This window comes from Thermobia domestica, chromosome 8, assembly GCF_964235325.1.
Source record: "Thermobia domestica chromosome 8, izTheDome1.hap1.1, whole genome shotgun sequence".
Taxonomy (NCBI): domain Eukaryota; kingdom Metazoa; phylum Arthropoda; class Insecta; order Zygentoma; family Lepismatidae; genus Thermobia; species Thermobia domestica.
Genome location: NC_137461.1, coordinates 236396901 through 236420793, shown reverse-complemented (window position 1 = coordinate 236420793; position 23893 = coordinate 236396901). Strand labels below are relative to the sequence as shown.

General features: G+C 35.4%; 1 protein-coding gene across 1 annotated transcript in view; it reads left to right on the top strand.

Annotated features, from left to right (window-relative positions):
* The window catches only part of LOC145693493 (gamma-tubulin complex component 3-like), a 92879-nt gene that overhangs the window by 5706 nt on the left and 63280 nt on the right, over positions 1 to 23893 (top strand). The window contains exons 2-5 of the mRNA XM_081769547.1: positions 7694 to 7869; positions 10704 to 10868; positions 12822 to 12933; positions 21702 to 21851. Of these exons, the coding sequence (XP_081625673.1) occupies positions 7694 to 7869; positions 10704 to 10868; positions 12822 to 12933; positions 21702 to 21851 (603 nt within the window). The remainder of the gene's footprint in view (positions 1 to 7693; positions 7870 to 10703; positions 10869 to 12821; positions 12934 to 21701; positions 21852 to 23893) is intronic.

Genomic DNA, 23893 nt, shown 5'->3' with positions numbered 1-23893 from the left:
GTCAGCAACTGAGAGTATACACATAAATTCGGGTAGAACAAAAATCACGGGTTCTGCCAAACTGTCGGGAGCAGACTGTTCTACCAAATAGAAGATTTATAGGTTAAATACGATGCAGGACATTTTTGTGAAGGAATTGGAGTGTGAAAATGAGAAATTACTTTAAATACACAGAATATTGAAATAAATTTTGAGTGATACGGGTAGTGAGAGTATTGTATGTGTGTGCTCTTCCATTATCCTCGTTTATGCGTATACTCCCGTCGCTGACGCGCCTGCTCCCTGCTGCACCTTCCCCCCCTCGCTAAGGCTTGGGCCTGCCTGCTGCACTCCTCTGACTCGGTTAGATAGAACTCGTGCTTTTTAGTGGTTCGTTAATCTGTATTTCGTTATTCTCTTTGTACCATGTAAGCTGTTAAAACGCAGAATTAAATCTAATTGTTGTAAATAAAATCGCAATTTTGCATTAATTATTAAGTTTCTGTAATTCGGGCTCATTTGATTATAACATTAACTCGGGTCTAAAGGCCAAAACATATTTCGTACTCTGGTCGGGCCTCACATTACAAAATTTACGGGCCGGGCCCGGAGTAAAAGTTCCGGCCTTTAGAGATCTCTAGCGTCAGCACAGAACAGGCGCGTCAGCGATGGTGGGTTTTCACATAAACTAGGATAGCGCAAAATATATTATGTGGCATAAAATGTCTTTGTGTGAATTTGGGGAAGATGTGTCATCAAAAAATTACCAAAGTGTACTAAATTAGGTTATACCTTCAAAACAGAGGCTTGTTAACTTCTCCAGTTTCGAGTAGAAAATAGCCTAGTGTACTATCGTGTAGAAATATACGCGCCATTTCCACATTGCTTTCCCGGGAGTAAATCCTAAGAATGTACTCTCCGCCAAATGGTTCCTTCCGCTTCCACAAAGTGTCACGTATATCAACAACCACCACCACTTTCTGAACTTCAATTATTTCCCTCATCAGACTTTCACTCACTCTTCCTCACAAACTAAACAAAATTCTCCAGTTGACCCGGTAAATTTCGTAAAATTGATCCGGTTAAATAGCACTTAACCGAAATTAATATCTTAAGACCAGTGGTACCTAATTATTTCAGAGCTATAGCCAGGGTTTGCCAAAGTGGGCCCAGCCCGAAAAAACCAACGGGTTTTTTCGGGTTGCATCCACCTGGGTTTTTGAGCTTTTTGTTAATATATTATTTATACAACCAAGGTGATCACATTGAAAGTGATTTTTATCAGATTTTGGACTTTCCATGGGCGAATTGAATGCTTTCCCGTTAAGGTATACAACATTCAATATAAGACCTTTATAAAGTTCTGAATGCACTGAATGAATAAAAAAACCTTACCTTAGCTTGAGATAATTAAGTAACAAATTAATGTATGAATTATGCTTATAGCCTATTTGAAGGAAGAAAAAAATGCAATTTTATATTTTAGAAAATACTTTCCGTGAATCGTGTGCTCGCCAACTCGGCAACGCCGAGGGACGTTGTCCCTCATACGTTTGACGCGTTTAAAGCCATAGATGCCGGTACTACCAGTAAACATGTAGTGCATTAGTAAAACTATTAGTATTATTTCTTACCTTTGATGGTAACACAAGTATTCTTCAGTGAAATTTAGTTTTCCAACAACAGTTTAGTGCAGTTATTTGTAGGTACTATTCAAATAAGCATTCTGTAGAATCAGCACCAACAAAAGCGTAAAATTTCGTCAAATTTAAGAAACTCGATGCTCAGAGTTCCGAAAACTACGTACCCCTTACTATTTAAAGTGCTGAATTCGAACTTTCGTACTAGTAGAAGTTTCAATGTACAGTAAAGGGAGCTGCATTTTCGAGGGAGGAGGAAAAAAAAAAGTCCCGAAGGAAGTTCTCGGGAAATTTCCCCAATTGAACGCACAAAGCATCGGAACTGAATACCTCAACAATAAAACTATTTATTTTTTGCTGGAAGATATTTAATTTCATTTAAGACATTCTGAAACATCCTAAGTATATATAAAACTACATGAGCTGACATAAATTATTGAGCACTTCCTGTAGGGCTACAATGATTAAATTTGGCATGATGGTAGCTTTCCGGGACTAACCGACAGAAAAATTGCCAAAAGTGAAGATTTAATTTTTAGGGGGTCTAAAGAGGGGATGAAAAATTTCCCCATGTTATTTAAATAGGCCTTTTTTGTACCTATACTCTCATGTTTTAGGTACTTAGAATTGGGATAAAATCTTGAAATTCGGTATGCTCTTACGTTTTTGTAAGCGTTACTTAAGTGAAACATCAGAAATAAAAATTTCCAACCGTAGAGTGGTTTTATGGGGAACTGAAAAATCTTTCCCATGTTATTTATATGGGACGTCTTCTACACCCCAAAATGTTTAGGCCCTTCCGGCATGATTAGAATGATGAAACTTGGCATGATTATAGCATTCCAGAACTAACCGACAGGAAAATAGCCAAAAGTGAATATTTTAAATATTTTTAGGGGTCTAAAGGGTGCTGAAGAAATTCCCTTGTTATTTAAATGGGAGTTTTCTTGGGATACAAAATCTTATCTTTTAAATAGTTGAAATAGGAAAAGAAATGATAGAATTGTGGGTTAGAGAGATGCGAGACCGTAGGGCGAGCAAAGATAGTGTGTAGGGAGCAAAGCTCCCGGATGGGCAGATTCAGGAAATATGAAGAACAAGTTCACGAAACTCACTGTTAATGAAAAGGTCGATAGATAAGAAATGCGAAGCCGAAGGCCGAGCAAACTCGGGGGCCTGGGGGCAGAGCCCCCAGCTAGCCAAAAGCTAGTTTATTTTATAAAATATGAATTATATCTTTCTTAATGGTCTTAAATTAATTTTCTGGAAAGATCCCTCTTGCAACAAGTGCTCAGGACATTCCTGTAATTAAACGCACAAGATATCGAAAGTGAACTTCAACAATAAAGACCCTTTATTTTACGCTGTTAAATTAATATATTTGGTGTTCATATTTGGCAAACGTCACTGAGGCTTCTGGGATGATTCAATCTGCATTTGTTCGTTCGTCTACTTGTACCACACATAGTACAGGGAATCACTTCTGGTCTTTTAAGTGTAAATTTTTAGAGTACAAGCATGTGACACACTAAATTTCCTGTGTAGATTTTGGCGACATACCAACGTAAAATTTCAAAATGGTGACAATTTATTTTTTTCAAAATAGCGGATATGCACGCTACAAAGAGCAATTTTCGGTCTTTTAAGTCGAAATTTTTAGAGTAGAAGCACGAGATACTCTAAATTAGCTGTATATATTTTGGCGATGATCCGACGTAAAATTTCAAACTGGCGGCCATTTTTTCAAAACAGCAGTGAATAGAAAATTGTTGCAAATTGTGACAATGATAATCTTGAAATATAAATCACATTTTAACACTTTTACCCCAAAGACATTGAAATATTTTAATAAAACCCAATTAAACCCGAAAATACCCGAAAAACCTATATGGGCCCAGGTGGGTTGGGCTTTTTCAGAAAAAAACTGTTTTTTTTCAAACCCTGGCTATAGCTCTTCTTTTTATGTTTAAGGCAAGCTACGAACCTCATACCTTTAAATTTTGGTATCTGGTAGGAAATAGTAGTTATGAGATACGGTAGACAGGAATATTAACATAAATTAGTAACATCGATTTCTGTTAGAAGCATACGACATACTGTATATAGGAGAATGTAGATGTCATTAGAAATAAAACATAGTCTACCTTTCATGGTTTGGACTATTCTTTCTGTGTCTTGTTCAATATTTGCTAGTTTTAGCCTTATATAAGCTTTAGAATCAAAGTGTTTCCATGTTTGTTTCCCCAAGAAACTAAGGAGCCCTATTGAAATTGTTGGTTCACAGAGATGTGCTGTGAAATAGAATTAGGTGTTTCAACGCCTTTGTACGCTTTTTTTTTTTAAATCAGAGAATACCTTCACTCAAAACTGATCAAGTGCATATTCTTAGAAAAACACGAAATGAGCCATTATAAATGCTTTTAGTAAGTTCATCGTGCTCCTTCTTAGAGAAAGTTTTTATTTATTTATTTATTTATTTTGCCACATCGTACTCGAAAGGATTTGCCCATGGGCTTTCAGAACGTAACAGAGGGAAATGAATTCTTCATCAGTAGACTCCAGAAATGACTTCCCATGTTAAGAAGATACTGAGACTCAGGGTTGGCAAAAACCATGGTTTTTATTAAAAAAACCAAATAAACCGTTTTTTTTTTTTTTTTTTGTTTAAACCAGGTTTTTATGGTTTAAATAATTTGCTCTATATATTCATATCATATATGGACAGAAATAAGTTTGTTTCGCCTTGATGTTATTATGCAACAACCGGGTTATGCTGGAAGGGGTCACATAAGCTTAAAGCGGAATAAAAACCGCTTCTCGAGTTACATCCGAGAGAAATTGTCCTCCATTTGAACTCGGAACCAGGACTAATTGGCCACAAATGCGATACGTCTGCCGACTCACTCATGAAGGAATCCTGATAAAAAAAAAAAAAAAATACGTTGTACTGATCTTTACATGCTTCTTAATATAACTGTCAAGAGTCATTTCAGGACAAAAGATAAACAGTTGCACAAGTGAAACCATTACACAGAATTACATATGAACAATTTCAAAGTACTACGGAGTACAGAAGAACTAATTTAGTTCAAATTAGTTAACAACGACTTTTATTGGTCCAAATTAAAGAAATACACCGACTTAACCTGCATATCAATAAGAAAAGTGGGTAAAGATACGAATTATTATTTGAGAATTATTTGGCTCAGACTCATTTATACATAAATAGATACCAAAGATACTTATTTCACTAAATGCCTCTCGTGGGGTCTGTATGACCCTCCCCCCCCCACACACAAAAAAGTACGGCATTTTCAGTTTTTTTAATCAATAGTAAACATTGAAACGCAACAATATTTAGAATTTTTCTTCGATTGCAATTACATAACAATAATAACAACTACAAAAAATCACAAAATAAACATTTATAAACTTATAAAAAAAAAGCTGCTTTTGTAGTATAATCTTTTGGAGTAATGAATGGGGAATTTAGGTCTGAATATAATACGAATAATATACGGGAGTGAAACGTGATAACCCACAAATGTGTGTTCATCAAGATTTTACAACACACTTTTACGAACATTTTTTTGTTGTTTGGTTTAAACCAGTTGTTTTTTTTTTTTTTTTTTTTTTTTTTTTTTTTTTTTTTTTTTTTTTTTTTGAAAAAACCAGCTGGTTTAAACCACCTTGGTTTAAACCAGCCAACCCTGCTGAGACTACCACCTTCAGCTTGGGTTGCGCACAGCCGTTTTTAAATAATTGATGTCTTACTTTTGTCCTCAACGTCAAAATATTCATACAACCATCTTGAAGTCTCATATTGAGTGTGCTCAAGTATGCAAACAAACAGTAAACGTTATTCAGTTGATCAAATGGAAGTTTAGTATCGCTCAGAAATAGTTGTACTCAATCACTGTAAATTTTTTCCCTCAAGATAACCAAATGATCATTCAAGAGCTTAGAAAATGCTGGTTATGCTCAATTCAGTGCATGTAAATTATGATTAAATGATACGACGGACTTCTAAGAAATCCGTCAACCACCAAATAGAAAACTCCTTCATATGCACTCACTCATTTTAATAGTAAAATTATTTTTACGACTGACTATTTTGCATCAGTATCATGACGTCTACATCCGTACGTGCTATCCATAATTAGAAATCGTAATCTAATGTAACATTTTGATTGCTGTAATGTGTTCTATTTTACTTTTGTAACTTCATGGATACCGTATACGAACTAGACCGTAATAAGCAATAATCATGAAAGAAACGTTAAAAGTTTTAAAAACAACTTATTTCGCTTCATTTATTGTGTAAATTGAATCTGCAATTGACTGCTGTAAATATATGTATACTGTTCAACACCTACGCGCATCACAAGAAAAATATTTAGAACACTTACATTTGCATTACAGCATGTTTTCATTATGTATTGAGCATCACTTCTTGTAGAAAATTATTCCAGCCTATAAAGTGTAAGATGACAAGACTTAGGGATATGCCGATACCGATACTTTTAGACACATTTCTTATATATTATGAGGAATTTTCAGAACAATGAAAATATCAACATTGTAATAGGGTATACTAGATGTAAGACCAAAATTTGACATACAACAAAGACAAAAGGCAGAGTTTCGTATTAGGTTCCACACAAAAGTATATTTCCTCTAAATTTAATCCAGCTCACATAAAATGAACTAAAAAACAGCAAATACTTATCTAGTGTAAACTTAATTCTAAGAGTTAGTAATTGATATTTAGAGTGGTAATGTACTTTCAGAGTTACATTGTATTTACTAGTCTCTATTACATACATATAATGCAAACGGATACTACCGTTACAAATTTTTATTGTTTTCAAAATTATGAGTTCCGAACCAAGAGTTGCTGTGTATAACCAAAACAAAATTAAGTTATTGTATTGGTAAGTCGAAAACGATAAAACTATTAACTTTAGAACGAATTGTTTTTAACCAGTAAGTAGGAGAAAATAATGACAAAGTGAGCATTCTTGTGGGTTTCTTCCATAGCATTTTCTTCTGAATCGATACCTTTGTCTCGTTTGGGATTCAAATTACGGGTCTGCTATCCTGACCATTGGCGCCCGAAGGGGGAGGTCAGGGTGGGACCCTCTGGCTCACGAAAATGTAAAGACTCCGAGTATTTTTTCCTCTTTTGTTGGATCTTACTAACACATTCACCAATAATATAAGTCAGGGCGCAAAATTTCAAAGTCAGACGCACTCGCCAATCCAAAAATGATGATGACCTTTGGTTTGACAGAGAAAGACTTCACATTCCGTATCTTCTTTCACTCAGTGACAATTATTTTCATGCGAAACAAATTGCGCAGTCCTTTGAGTTTACGCAGAAACCATTCGTACCGAACACAGATCGCCAGCTCTAAATTTCTAGTCGCCAGTGGCGACCTGGCGGCCGAGAATTTTGCGCCCTAATATAAGTACAAATAAGAAAGTAATTCATGTACACTGAATAATACAGTAATTTTAGAGTTTACCGCTCAATAATACAGTTATTAAACCTGAACCTCGAAAAATATTTTTGAGAGCTCTACTGTGGTAGACAAATAAGGGAATCAGCCAATAATATACGGTTCTAACACATCAGTGAAATATTGTGGAGTATCATGTTCAAGTTGGCTCTGCATGATAGGTATGGTTAGTCTCGGGGAGGATGGGAAAAGTATAGTATTAGCGCACGGAACTATAAGCTGGGGACCGATTACCGATTCGGTTGTATATTTTCATTTCATTCAGTCTTCGAAGATATTTCTTTCAATATTAAGTTTTGAAAAATTACGGAAATTACCATGCAACATTGTGACCAATTTCTCTGGTGTAAGTGCGTTTAAAATCTTATAATACTAGATGTAAGGACTTATGAAGTACAAAAAAAGAAGCTAAGACTTGATGTTATTTTAAATTTTTAGTTACTGTATGATGTGTTAGTTGATGATTTGAGAAAATTGATGTTGCAGTATAGTAAAGCAAGACGAGAAAACTTAAGTATTATTAACACTTATATTGTGTTGTTTTAATTACAGAAGAGTCATGGGCGCTCTATAACCGGGCCCTTGAGTGCATTGCACAAGCTCCTTCAACAGGCGTTGAAACGAGCGAATTCTTTTACATTGAAAAACTGAAAGATAAATTGAATCGAGAGAAGAGAACTCATGATGCAAAGAAGTTTTTGGAACATCATCGTAGACTTCAACATTTTGTAAGTTTGCTATTCTACTTTTGATATTGTTATATGTGCAGTGCTAATCAGTGAGTGAATTAAGAATGTGAAATAGCAAAACGATCTTGCTGTCTTATGGGTGATGGGTGGAGGAAATGTAAGATTAAAACCCGCTTTGCATGTTTAATCTGCAGAAGTTTCATCAAAACGTTTCAAAAATTCAAATATCGCAATAGTTTAACATAGGTAAGGTTAGATTAGCTTCATTCTACGTGTTTCACTCACTGATAATGTTGAAAAGTAAGTTAAGGTGAAAGAGAATATATTCAGTAATTTCATTTTAATTATTTTATTGGATTTTAATTTGAAGCATGAAGTTACCGTCTTCTGCGAATTCATGTAGTGCACACTAGTAGTTAATTTCTTGTTCAGGTTTCTTGTAAATTATTTTTTATTATTAAGTTATAGTCTTGTTTCAGCATCCAATTTAAAGTTCGTGTGCACAAATGAAGATTATGAGGAAACTATGTTGATGAGAAGTTTAGAAAACACTATTGAGAACTACGTAGTCGAAATATTTAAATATACTTTGGACAGTAGTTAAAGTACGAATTGCGTTAATATATTTTACAGTAATATGTTTAATTATGTACCTCGAAAATATCGCATAACATGAAAATTCAAGTGTGAAAAAATGATACTTAGCCGAAAATCTCGTCAGCTTACTGTGCTTAAGTGCCAATTCTGAAATACAAGCACCCCAATAATACACATCCAATTTGATACAAATTTTGGCCTTAAAATGTAATGTAAAACGTACAATTAGAACAATAACGTTGTGCGATTCAGAAATGTCATCCTTCTCTTCACATAGTTTCAACTCTAATACTTGATCACGAATCTTTTTCGCCAGGGTGCTAAACTAATTCGTCAGCCGAGATTGCTTCAAACCATGCGTTTAAGTATTTGATGACACATGTTTCGTGGTTAATCTAGAGGGAAGAAAAATTTTGCTAATTTTAGAGCAAAAAATCTCACATACAGCATAGAATAAATCGATGTAGTGGGCATTACCCGTAATTCGACTGAAATATATTATGGTAAACTTTGAACTTTATAACGAATTCATTATAATTTGTTCTTAATTCATCCTAAAACTCAGAAATTATAACTGGCAGGTAAGATCTGTGAATATTAAAGTGAAATAAGCTAGGCACATGACTTATATCCAGTCGCCATGGCGACCTGGTATTCGGAACTTCCGAGTTTTATCTATATTTATAACCAATGTCAGAAAAAGCACAAATAACCCTCCCAAACGTCAGTTTTCAGAGCTGTATAACTACTTACACACCCAAACAAACCGTCCTTCCAGCTCAATAAACAGCACTTTCGAAATACTCGTAATAACTTCTCGGGTGTATTCAAGCGTGGTGCTACCTAACGGTCGAAGTCACCATTATAAACCTGGAATGGCCTTAAAAATGCACACACGAACAACAAGCTGTCCTTCCTGTATAGTGGGTAGTGCGTGGGGTTATGGTGAGGTCCCGGGTTGAATTCCCGGTGAAAGAGCATCGAACTCATTACAGTGGTTCAGATCCAACTGTCAACTATAGGTCTTGCTGTTAACAAAGGATGTATATGCAAATTAATCAAACTCCCAACCTCGTATGAATGGTTAGCTTCCCTGCCTTTCGTGTGTGAGAATCTGGTTTAATTCCAAATAGAAATGCGTGTAGTTCGGATCTCACCTTTAGTTAGCTATAAGATGGCCTCAGTTCTAAAAGCGAAATTAAGCTTCAAATCAGTACTGTGATTGTCAGATCCCTTCAAGTAAACCTATATCAAAATGTGCTTGTTCTACACTTCATGCAGAAAAGAGCTTAACTATGATAGACTTCTGAAATATATGATCTAACCCTTCAAATTTCTCGCGTAAACAGGCAAGCTGCTTATCTATAGTAAATGTTTTAGGAAATTAGTTGATGTGAGAACTCTGGATATATACATGATGAAGCTTCAAATTGTGAGTTTGTAAGTACAAGCCTTTTTTTTAAAGTTTGTTTTTTTTTTTTTTTTTTTTTTTTTGCTTTTGCTTTTTTTTTAAAAAAATTATAATGTACTGTAGATTCTACCAATATCATTACTGATTGTTAGAGAATTACCGTATTTACTCGAATATAATCGTTCCAGTTTTTCTTCGAAATGTAGAGCTAAAATTCTTGAGGAACTCTATAGTCCCATAATACGTACAATTGTAAACAAATGGGATCATAGAAATACGGTAAATGCTTTCTAGTTATTGTTTATAAAAAATCTAAACAATAACAATGATTTGATAAGTTTGACAGTGTAAAGTTATATTGTCGATTTTTTCCAGTTCATAGCACTGCATGCAACTTCAAACATAGTATTTCTCAAAATAGATACGGATGTTACTGGTAACTCTATATCGAAGTATACTTGAAACAAGTCATTGATATGCAGCCAGTAATGATGGATTATTAGTTCGGTAGTGGTGTGAATTTTCTGTAGTGATTCGTGGAGAGGTGGTTATATTCAAATAAGTACGATAATTTTATATGCAAAATATTTTAAATTGACATTAATTGATAAGCAATAGTTATATATCCTGTCGTATTTGGGTTCTATGAAACACCAATAATTTGTGTCCACTGACGACGTTGTCGATTTGTAAACTTAGATTTTGTTCGCCGTGACAAAGATGCCAGTGGTTATTGAATTATTAGCGTTTAATAAAACTCAATTACTCCAGGGTATGTGACTGTTTTACTGTTTTCGGTAACAGTGTATTATACATAAAACGAAAACCATAACGTACATTAATTGAACTTGTAATTGTGTTCCAGTCAATTTTGAAGAACCGTCCAGCGGTTATGGCTTTTTTCTATTACTTAACTGAACCAATCCAAGTGAAGGACAGCAGACTGACTACATTTTCACGAGATGCAAACATCGGAGGATTCGTTACCTCTACGCCACATGTCGAGCCACAGAAGCACCAGCAAACTCGGGTAATATCTTCTTTTCTGTTATAATTGTAGGTGAAGTGCCTCCTAAGTTTTAGACGAGTTATTAAACCACGGTCTCACAATGGTTGAATGGTTTTGAAGTGCCGTAGAAAGACAAGAGTTAATTATATTGTTTAAGGCGACAATCATTGTTTCGCAAGAATGTTTCATTAAGTTATACACAGTTGCTGTCTTTGGTATAAGAATACCAAGGAATTGCTGCTGAGAGAATTTGGTGCAAAATGCGTTTGTACTTAAGCAAATCTGCTCTTGCGTTAGACTGCGAACTCACTCGTCTTTCATGACTTCTTGCCAAGTGGCGCAAGCACTGTCACTTGGCGCTTCTCTCAGATACAGACAAACGTTTTCCAAGGACTCACAAATATCGCAAGAATAATATTCGTAAATGTATTCGCATTTTTCATATTTTGAACGCAGGATTTGAAACTTCATAATCGCACTGTATAGCAATCGTGGAAACCCTGATAGTGCAGTTAAGATCTTGGGCTCGTATTGGGCTTTAATTATGTCAGTGGGACACGTCACTGTATGGGAATTTTGCACGGGGATCCTCAAGTTGTAGTTGGAAAACCTTTGAATAAGAGACTGGGTAGAAAATATGAAGACAATAGAAAACAGGTCGTTGGTTAAAATAGGATAAATTTATTTGGCAAAGAATAGGATTGAATGGTGTCCTTTTTTATGTGCGGCAGTATTCCGCGTGATCCGGAAGCCAGATGTGTTTCATTGAATTGAATGATAGTCATACCAATTCATTAAAATTACTTTGGTTGCCGTCAGTCTATAGCAGCGTTTCCCAACCTTTTTCAACTTGCGGCACACTACGGGTGTAACTTGAATTCTCGCGGCACACTCATAGATATTATTATTTATTATTATTATTATTATTATTATTATTATTATTATTATTATTATTATTATTATTATTATTATTATTATTATTATTTGCAAATACAAAATACCATGACATGTTTTTTTTCTGTGATTTCTGATCTCCTCACAGAGATGAAAGCTCGATCACTGGTTTTCCCCTATACCAATTCATTGTGCTTATTTTTTTATTCTAATTTTAAAATAGAAAACAATTGATGTGAAATATAGGACTCAGATTTTTAAAAATACGCTTTCTTTTTCGAAAACTATATCCAACCTTTCACTAAGAACGAAGATCACTAAATAACGAACGAACAAATGAATGTCTTGTACTTTTAACTTTGCTGTTTTAACCAAAACCGGTGCATATTATTGCAATCACACAGCTTGCGATGCGTCGAAGTCAAAACACAACTGTTGAACAAAGTGTTGTTCTGTCATTCAAGTGCGAAAGAGTGTTCTACAAACGTTCCCTTGACGCGTACCATACAAGTGCTTCCATTTTTCGGTGTTAGTATGACTCTCAATTGAAGCATAACATAGCAGCTAAACGTGGAAATGTGTACAAGCCGAAATACTGTCTGCTACACAGTAATAGATGTAGAATAATATATTACAAATACAGTAATTTTTCCATGGTAGAAATTCATAGTAATGTGAAATACAAAAATTTACCATTCTTTCCCTATGTCTTGCAATTTGGTTGCTATAGAATTAATAATTTTGTTTCGATTTCCTCGCGGCACACCAGCGGTCTATTCGCGGCACACCAGTGTGCCGCGGCACACCGGTTGGGAAACGCTGGTCTATAGAAAGAAAGGGTGAAATTTAGAAAAGAAACTTAAAGCTGTATGTAATATTGCTTCGTTCGATATGTACGTACAAAGTAATATTGAATAGTAACTTTTGTGTAGCAAAATTAGTAACTTTACTAGACCATTAAATATAGTATCGCCTTTTAAGTACAGTGCTAAGTGCCATTAATAATTCTAGTGAACTTTTAGTGTGATTATTATACTGTATAATGTTCTGTGTTATCTAAAATCATTCTTTCTGTTTTAGGCGTCGGTTGAAAAGAGCGACAAATGCGTAGCACACAACACATTTAATACTGTTACCAGAGTTGAAGCATCCCCAATTCTTCCTATTTATTGGTCCTCAGCTCCCAATACTGGTAAGATAAGTTTTGAATCTTTTAGATCTGTAATATATATAAAAGAAATCGGAGAGCGCACTCGCGGCTATATGTTCTGACAGTCGGGAGAAACGTGGGTTCGATTCGCGACGGGAGCTTCGGATCACACGTGAAGTTGGAGGTCCACGTTTCGTAAATTTTCGTACGGAAAGATACGCAAAACTAATCCAATCAACCACCTAACCAAAAATGGAATACCACTTGGCGTAACGGCCCGATTTGTGGACCCGAGCCGCTCCACGCCATCTGTTAGCGATTGGTGGAACTACGTCCAGCCTAGCAACAAACACGTGGTCAGTGCGCCGCGTCGTATCGGGAGCTTTCTAGACGCAGTGGCCGTCACGTCTTTTATTCACGTGACTCCCCAGTTTGCCTCACGACGCTAAGTGGACGCCAAAAGTTGGGATGCACCAGCCGGGAATCGAACTCGGAACCACACATGAATCCAGCGCTCTAACCCGGAATAAATAAAATAACAGCAGTTAACATCGTTGTGAGAAATTCCGCCATTTGCAGGGATTACAACACTCACTGTGATCGGTTTTCTGAAAGTTCCTAGAAACAGCTATTGATAACAGAAAGCTCAAAGATGTGTCAGATGTTGTATAGTTACACCTTCCTTGATAATCCTATTATAACATCTTTTCAAACTTGGACAGGTGTGTTCTTGTCAGTTCAACACTGAATGTTGTGAGCATACTTCGATTGTTGTTGTGATACCTTAATCCAATATCTATTGTATGTATACACAATTACTCCTCCGTCCAATCACTTCTAACCATACATCTTGTCTCTTACATAATTAAGAGTGCTTGAGGAATAGCATTAAAAGTAGAGAACATTACCACTCGTAATTGAGAGTTCTGCGTAGTTCTTTTTGGGGATTAACATGGTCAGTTCCAAAACTTGAGATTTGAAATAAAATTTCTAGTTATATCTTTTAGGCTAAAGGTGACAGTTGATTAATGAAAGTAAATAGTTATGAAATAATGTGGGAAGAAATGGGAGAATCCCGAAGAAGCCCACGGACACGACTCATACAAGGTTTGTCCGGAAAGTAATGTAACCAATTATACAAGTATTAAAAAAATATTTACGCAATAATAATACCTGTACACTACAGTTCTTCAAAATATTGTCCTCCTACGTTGATAAATCTTTGCCAGCTGGATTTCCGGTCTATGAAGACATCTTGAAAACCCTTTTCAGGAAGTCCGTTTAAAGCCATTTCACAAGGTGCTTTCGCATCGTCAATTGTTCTGTAACGATGTCATTTTACGGGGTGTTTCAATCGGGGAAACCAATAGAAGTCTTTGGGCTGAAGTCGGGACGTTTCATCAGCTGTGATAACATTGTCCAAAAAGTGAGTAGTGACCCACATTTCCGAAACTCTTTACAACTTTCCACACAGTGAGATTTTTAGTAGTCGGTCAAAATTCTTCGGACTAGCTTCGCGCACACATTTTTCATGTGCAACTCTTTGTCATAATCTCATGGTATATTTAACATGACGGAATGGAATATTTAACATGTCGGACATTAAACACTCATTCGACGGTCTGTTTGCAAAAGTTCTTTAACATGAGTTACATTTTCGTCGTTTGAGGAGATTGACGGATATCTATCGTGGGCTTCGTCGTCGACCTCTTCACAGCCTTCCAGAAACGCTTTGTGCCATCTGTAGACGTGATAAACACTCATCCCCGAAGGCCAATGGAAAAGTTCCCGCTGCAGACTTACCGAGTTTCACACAAAACTTGATCGCGTAACTTTGTTCCAGTGAGCGCTGCATCGCGGTTTGTACAAGAGACGAATCAGAGATTTACGAAATCGCCCGTACTTCACCTCCGAGAGCTCGAAGACAACTGAGCAAGTACTCGCTCGGTAGTTGACTTACACCACCATCGATCCCGGCAGAAAGAGCACGTTGCAACGTTTAGTTGATTCACATTAAAATGTATGACATTACTTTCCAGGTAGAGTTTGTATGACCTGGCATCTAACTAAAGCAAACGCCAAAAATATAGGTGGGTTGCGCGCGCAACAAAAAGTGGGTGGAGAGAGCAACAGCCAACTAGCAACGTACGCACTTGCCACATTTACATTTGTCTTGCTCAGTCACTGTAAAGGTTTCATGTTTCGCGCGCGTGTTGAAGATTGGTTACGGCAGAACGCAGGCTTTGAGCTGTGGCTAGGTAAACGGCTGTCGTCTGCTTACTCCTGCAACACGAGGGGAAGGAGGTGTCACATGACAAGGGAGAGTTGACAACAGCGAGCTGTAAGGTGCGCGCGCAACCCGCCTATATTTTTGGTGTTTGCTTTAGGAGCCTTGTGTAACAGAAGTGAGGGCTCTACCACTGAGCCACCGTGTCCCTCCTTAAAACTTAGATTTAATTATCGTACTGATTTGTAAATTAATTTCATTGTGTGTCATTTATTTTCATCCTGTGTCTTAATGTAATTTGCTGTTTACAACACTGAAAAATTTGTTCCTTCATGCTTTTCTTAAAACTAAGTGTAGTTTTTTTCTCTTTCGATTCGCCATTTGTTCTTGATTTATATTCGTAAGTCTGTTTTCCTTTAATCTAAAATATATTCAAGTCTTAAAAATAAAGTTAAGTGATATGAAGATTTATCAGATGAATTGAAACATGACGAATAAAAATACCATGAATACGGACGTGTCTTTTAGTTATACGTGCGTTTTTTAACCCATCTGAGGAAATTAATTAATTTAAAGTATTTCTACATTGAAATACCGATTAGTATGCGCGGACGGCATGTTGAAATTCATAAATGATTATATAATTACGTCTCTATCATTGGACTACCTTTCCCGCTGGACTTAGTGGCTTGCACGCGCGACTTTGCACCGTGTCCAGGGTTCGATTCCCTGTGGGAGAGCATGGAATGAATAACGGTGGCTCGGATTCCAATTTAAACTATAGCCGCACGTCTCTTGTAGCCTCAGTGTTGAAATGGGACGCTAAACCTTCAATAAACAAACAAATCTACAATTGAATGCGGTACATTATGTTTGTAAACTGAATTTGATAATACAATGAAACTTCCTTACAAAAACATATATGTATTATTACGAGACAAAATAATCTCTTTCACGGACTCTCTGCTACGAACACAGTCAATCTTCTTTCCCCGTATTTACTATACTTTCTGCAGTTTAAAAATTGCCAAAATCTTTCCATACAGTAAACAGAAAATCCTTGCCATAGTTATGATTTATAAATTTTGTTTTCGTTCTTAAGTGTTCAATAATGTTGCATGTTCTTATTGAGATATTTTTACTTTTAGTACAGTCAGTACGTAAATTAAGGGATTTTTTTAAAAGATGACATATAATTAAAAAGAAAATTATATATATATATATATATATTTATTGCAGTACATGCCCATATAAACACGTCTTACAACGATACTGTTGTTTCTTTACAGAGAGACATTTCTCCCTCATTCCCTCAGTAAGTCGAACACTGAGTACAGTATTTCTGTATTAACTGAAAATTTATAACTAATTGTTACTGCATACAATTACCGCTTTCGGTACGAGCGATCCCGGGTTCGATTCCCAGTAGGGACACCAGTCGAAAAAGTGTAAGAAGCTTTCTCAGGCCATCCATCCTCAATGGGGTTTTCCTAAGTTTTCCTCATTCACACTAGGGAAATACCGGAGTGGTACTTCACTTACAGGTCCTAGGCCGCTTCCTTCCTTCCCATCCCCCGGATAGTGTGCTCGCAGAGGAACGTCATCCTTCATACATGATGGGCAAAATGGCCATAGATGCCGAAAACCCAGAAATCTAAATCCTAAAACCCCTGCATACAATTACCTCATGAGCTTTGAGTAGTCTAAAAATTTGTGAAATTTCTCAATAACTAATACCTCCCATTTCAAGAAAGAAAAAAAAAAAAAAAAGGGTCTTATTGGTGTTCACTATTCAAAAGTTTCACTATATCTACATATTCTTTGCGTGGAACACTATTCTTTGTAAACTGATTAGTATGTAAGTGGTCCAGTGGCAAGGTCCTAAATAGTTCCAATTTCCAGCTAAGTTATAAAAGAGCAAAATCTCCCTTATATATTTACTCTGTCCTTGTGTCCAGGGGACAAAAAGATCTCAAGAATTACTTGATGGGTCACAATCTGTTTTGGGCAGAATGTAGAGGGTCTAAAGTTAGGAATCTGTACTTTGATGAAGGAAATCCATCCACAGAACAAAAACAGTGATACCTAGGTAGATAGCGTCAAAACGGTTTCCTACAATCGATTAGTCGTCCCATGAATACACATTTTAAATCTTAAAAATTGATGTGGTCATGTTTTAAGGTTTATTTTAATTGGGGGTATATTGCGAGAGGTTTTGTATTTTAAATATAATTATTTTTTATATACATATATATTTGATAAATGAGATATACATATTAATTAGACTAGGAAATTTTAGATGTGAATAAAAGGGGAGCAGGAAAATTCGGTGTACGGAAAACTCGGTGTGGGGAATGTTAGGTGTAAAGAAAGATTCGTTGTAGTAGACCGTAGGATTTATTAAAAACTCAATTTTGAGGAAAAATGAGTGTATTAGTTTTAAGTTCAAACTTTGTGTAGAACGTACTTTTACTGTCTACTATCTACTTGGTTGACTTGGAGTCGGTAACTGACAACATCCACCAGCGGGGTCCGATGCTTCCCTGTCTTACTCAGAAGCGATCCTGTTTTCTGCAATTTATTCACTAACGACCATATTATGTTCCTGTCTGGGGCAGAACGTGAGGCAAAGTTGCGTGTAAATGCCCTTTGCGTAGCAACAACAGATCCCGTTCTCCAAAAACTTTTTAACGATAAAATCACGTTGCTCCAAAGAGTACATTATTGTAACTGAGTCCTGATCATATTGATACAGTAGCACAGCATAATTCTCGATACAACGGCCTAGTTTCCTGTTTCTTATTGACCGTCGCGAGGTTGCCATCTAACGAAGAAACTCAAATCTCCACACCGCATCTCACCTAATACCAATTCAATACAATGGCGAATATTTGCTGTTTTTCTAGAGGCGTGGCCGGTATTACCCCAAATAAATTTTAATCAGTAAACATAGTTCCATAAATCTCCCAACGTTACTTGATCATTTGCCACAAACCGCATGAAAATCGGACTTCAGTTAGAAATTCTAGACCCAAATGAAATCCGTGAGTTTTAAAAGAATCGCCTTGTATATGTTCTATGATGTACTATAGGAAAGGTGTTTTTAGTTGTTCCTATAACTATTCTTTGAACTTATAGTTGTAATTGTTTTATTTCTGACAAAAAGTGTCAGCTTCATTGTGTGATGAAAAGTAGTTTATAGTAATAACCCGCAAAAGACATGAAAGAGGTGTTGGACTCAAGGCAAAATAAATTTGCTTTTCTTGAAATAGGCAATGACATTTTATTCGTTAAATTTTATGGTTTTCGTTTTCACAATATGAAGTGTCGTAAATTATCGTAAGTGGTAATATTCAATATGTATTACACCGAATCTATCTTACACCTAAATTTCCCCAGACCGAGTTTTTTTACACCGAATTTTCCTAGACCCGAATAAAAGATATAAGTTTTAAATATGTGATTGATTTTAATGTTTTAGATTAGTTATGTGGTGTTTGGAAATTTATTTATGTGTAGAGATATTTTTGGTAGTTGATAAAGTTTTTAAATATATATTTGAGTTTTTTGTTGGAGATACTGTTTTATGATTGTTATTTGAGGTTTAATTTTAGCATAAGTTTTTAATTTGGTTGGGATTGATAAAATAGTAATTTTTAAAAAAATTTATTTAATGAAAATTATGATTGGAGTTTGAAGATAAAATGTGTTTTTAATATTTTAGTTATATTGAGATCGTTAATGATATATGAATGTCGGGTCATCCTATTTTGGAAATATTGTGAGATTATATATATATATATATTTTGTTAAAGTTATTACTTAGTGATGTAGAACCACGCCATGACCCAGAAAATTGGGTTTATGTATAAGTTGGAATATGGTTTAGACGAAGAAATTTGTTAATGCAAGATTTACATAATGAGGAAGTTCATTATGCAAGTTAAATTGTTTTGGTACATAAAATGAATTTGTAAACAAATTACATAATAATTTTTAACATTTTATTATAGATTTTTAATTTAAATTTATGTATAGGATTTTTATTTTTGTTTTTAAAAATTAAATTTAAAACTAAAGTACAACATAAATAAAAAAGTTTATAACTGGCCGGTTACATTGACATTGTCGATCTGTTAAATGTTAAATATTTTATAATGCTTTTTTGGACACGTGGAGTATTTCGTTATTATAAAAAAAAAAAAAAAAAAAAAAAAAAAAAAAAAAAAAAAAAAAAAAAAAAAAACACTATATAATGTCCCAGTGATTTCTCTTGTTGCTGAAATATTGAAGATTGAATTTTAATAGGGTTATAAAGCACCGGATGCAAGGTGTTCTTTTGTGTTAAATATGCATCCTAGAGCATCTACAAGTTATTTGATCTCTATCGTTAACTCTCTCCTAAAACTGGAAGTAATAAAAATTCAGTACAAATTCCAGTTTCGAATGTTGATCTACATAGTGCAAAAACTATAGAGATAGCGGGAAGCAATTTTTTTAAATCGATTTTGCGTTTTAAGAATAGGTACCATCTTTTGTCGTAACTGTTCAAACCGGAATGGCAGAAATTAACTCTTCTGGTTTTAATGTTGATTACCATACAGTAAAAACTATAATTGATAGGGAGAAACTGTTTTCTGTAATCAATTAAGTGTTCCAAGTGATTTTCAACCGAATCTTTCCCCTACTAAAACCGAAAGTAGCAGAAATCAACCATTTCTGCTTTTAACGTTGATGGGGGGAAAAACGAAATCACTACTAAAACCAACTTCCGATTTCAATATTCAGGGTGTCTATCGGGCACGAGTCGTGAAAAACTTACGAAATCAGAAAATGGTCATGAAAGGCAAGAAAAAGTCACGAAATTTAGCTTTTGGGTCACGATTTTTTTTTTTTTTATCTGAACGAATATAAGTTGAGACTGGAAAAAGTATGTTCTATAAAACGTCAAAATTCACTGTCAAAACTTTCTATTGTCGGCTTTAGACGCTACCAAATCGCAAGCAAAGCACGCTTCTATCGCATGCATGAGAATTCGCCCTAATTCACATTCAGATTCGCTTTTGAGACTGATCTTCAGCTGGCATCATTGAGCAGTGGCGATGCAAATCGCATCGCATCGCCGAAACCATCAACACATCTAACTGTCAACTGTCATTTATTCAACTGTCAGAAGATATCAACCTTTTATCACTCCAAGGAATAACTTTTGAAAGTAGATATAAGGTAAAGATAAGTGTTGAATTATATAGGTACTGTTATTAGTTTTTGAATGTTAAGAAATTTTATGGTTTGGTAAAGAAAAAGTCACTAAATTTCATTTTGGAACGTTAGTAGACACGCTGATATTGAGAAAATGTCTTGCCATACAAACCTATCTCCTTCACGTGATATACACATGACACTGTTACTTGTTTTGAACTATATGGATGGTTGGCTGAGAAAAGCGATTATGTGAAAATAGGCGAGTTACTTTCCTTAAAGGACAAAGATGTGTGGTTAGACCATTCAGCAGGGTGTCTATCGGTCACAAAAGTCACGAAATCAGAAAACGGTCATGAAAGTCACCAAAAAGTCGCGAAATTTAGCTTTTGGGTCACGATTTTTTTAACTGTACAAATGTAAGTACAGATCGGAAAATTTCGTTCTATAAAACGTCAAAATTCACCACCAAAAATGTCTATGTTCGGCTTTAGACGCTACCAAATCGCAAGCAAAATACGTTTCTATCGCATGGATGAAAATTCAGCCTAATTTGCACCCAAATTTGCTCTTCAAAATGTTAGGAAATTTTATGATTTGGTGAAGAAAAGGTTACGAAATTTCATTTTGGAATTTTATTAGACACCCTGTTCAGTTCTGCGATAACGTACCTGTTGCCAATTCTGAGTATGTCTATCCATGGTCTTTGTCTCTCCTCATAGCCCGATCTTAGGTTGATGAATGTTCGATCACTGAATACTAAAGAAGTCCCCATAAAGCAGAGAATTTGTGGAAATGAACAACAGTAGTCTATCTTCTTCCTTCCTTTATAGTCTGAGGATCCATCCGATAGATGGAGTCCATCGATCGGTCTAATCGATGCAATGGACGGTCCGGATCCCTCTTGACTCTGATCTTTTAGTTTATGAAGGTGATTTCAAAGATACCATGGCATCTCATTGTGATTCTTGTGAGATCTCGTATTAGATGAGATCGATGAGACTGACTGAAGGTCAGCGTTTTGGTGAGAATGTGTTTAAATATGTTCTAATCAGTCATAGGTTTACACTTTATTTATTGAATGTTTTGAGAAAATCCGTTCATGTCTCGAGGTTAGATTTTGAGACGCTTATCTGCGACAATGACTGTCCTAAAATGAAAAGTATTTAATATCTATTTAACATTTTGTAGTCTTTTAATACTATTAAAGGATCATATTGGAAATTATTATTTTTTGTTACATTATCGTTCTTTATAATTTTCTTAAAATTAGCAGAATGAAATAATGTCTGAAGTTCAGCCGAAGAAAGCAAGAATCTAGAATTGAACTACGTAAATTACCTATGAATAATCGTAACTGAATGGATTTGTATCTTTGTAGCAAAGAAGAAAGGGAAGGTGCAAGAATCACAGTATTCCAATTCAAGAGCGACTCCAATCCGTGAACCAATAGGCAGTGGTTATGGGAGAGGGACTCCTCCACATGAATCATCCAGGAGTACTCCAGACAAGAGAATTGTTAAAGATAATTGTAAGTATTCTGTGTGTGTAGTCGTATTGAAATACAAAGTATTCAAACTTCCGGCAGAATACTCTTCACATATAGTTGATGAAAAAGTGATTAGGTGAAAATATATATTTATAGTTAAAAAAAAAAAAAAAAAAAAGTTGTACATTGGAAAACTCTGATCCCAAATTTTCTGCATTATAATAATGTATAAAGTATGTTACATGATGTATGTTACTTGACAAGTTATAGTTACGTACATAAGTAGGGTTCCCTGATGAGACACTGGATATTTGTTGTAAATAAATCTGTCGCTGCTAGAAAAAAAAAAGAGATTGTATTTAATGCAATCTTTGTTATTTATATAATATATTTACCAAATGGTTAGAGGATATCCCGGCTATCTTGGCACGATGTTTTTTTTTTTTTTTTGGGGGGGGGGGTGTGATGCTAGCATATTACATGTTCACAGAATTCTGTGTTCAGTTTATCAATAAGCGTGCAGTACAGTAGAATTTACACTTTCGAAGTAGTCCCAAAGGCAATAATCCAGGAGCTTCAAGTCATAAAATTGTAGCGGTCAGGTGACAGCAAATGCAACCACAACGTAATTACGACCAAAGTTTGCGGTCATACAATGGTGATATTGTCTAGGTTAACGTTCCTGGATTATTTTGTTTGGTCTACACTACTACTGAAAGTTAAGTCTGAGTCGGAATCTGAGAGAAAATTCGGTCACTTCATTGACGAAAAGAAGTGTGTAAGATGTTACCCAAAATCTTGAGGTAAGATTAGTGCAACGAAGTTGCTACTTCAATCTAGTCTCCACTAAAAGGGTTGATTTGCGTCATTGTTTAACGCAACTCTCGAATCCTCTTTTGAAAAAGTCAGGTGCGCATCACTAGCTCTTGAACTTCTTAGTCCTTTTAAGAAGAGATGTGCCGTCATTCCATTTACTGACTCTTCGTTTCTGGATCATAAAGATACGTTTCATCCCGTCACCAGATGACTTTCATTGGCTTCGAACGCTTCAAACAGATTTCTACCCTTTTTCTCCTTCAAGTCAAGTGTTAGGCTGATGTTACATCACTTCACACTGTTGCGTGTAAGTGTAACACATACATTGTTTTCAGTTAACTGGCCCTACTATTGGACTGATAATCTTCTTCCTCGCTTGTAACCAGATGTGTATAATATATATTTAATAAGGTCAGATCCAATAGCATTGCAAGTTAACGGTAAGACGTCGGGAGCAGTTGTGAAATTTGTCAAATATTTACTCTCCCTAACAGGTAACTGAAGATTAATATTTGCGTGGCTCTATCACTACAAATTTTCCTTGAATTCAAAAGTCAAAGCTAAAGAGTAGCAAGAATAATTTGTGGTAACAAAAGACATAGTTAACAGTAACAGATAGAAATTGCATTTATAAACGATTACTTCATCAACTTATTAATGTACGAAGTATCTTTTACTAGAGCAACTCCTTCAATAATCATGCAGTAAATCCTTCAAGAGAAACTTTTTTTAAGTAGCGTCACAAATAGTAAAAGTATGATTTCATTCCAGTAACAAAAGGTGAGAATGGGAATTAATGAGTGGTATCTACTAAAATTTAGAATAATTTAGCTAATATTAAGGCTAGAACAGCAGATCTTCTTAGTAACTAAATCACTCACCAAATCTTGTGCAAATTACGAATGGCCACCATCAAACTTGTGGCTTCAAGATACAAATGCAACAAATATCAACAATTAAGTGTCTTTAAGAATTTTTTCCAATAGCCAATACTATAAATTCCATATTAAATGGCCAGATATTGATAGGTTGTGTGTTTCAACTTTACCAAATATTAATTTTTAAGCAGCCAAAATTATTAATTCAAATCGTTATTACACCTGTCTCCCAGCATTACCTGAAAATCACTGTGCAGCTAACTTCGCCCACTCAACTCAGATGCAAGAGGAATTACGTCAGAGACAATATTCGCCTCTCTTGGAGAATTTAGTAACTACCAAGTTAGATTACAGTATTTTCCTCCTTGACAGGGGTTTCCATCTAGCAGT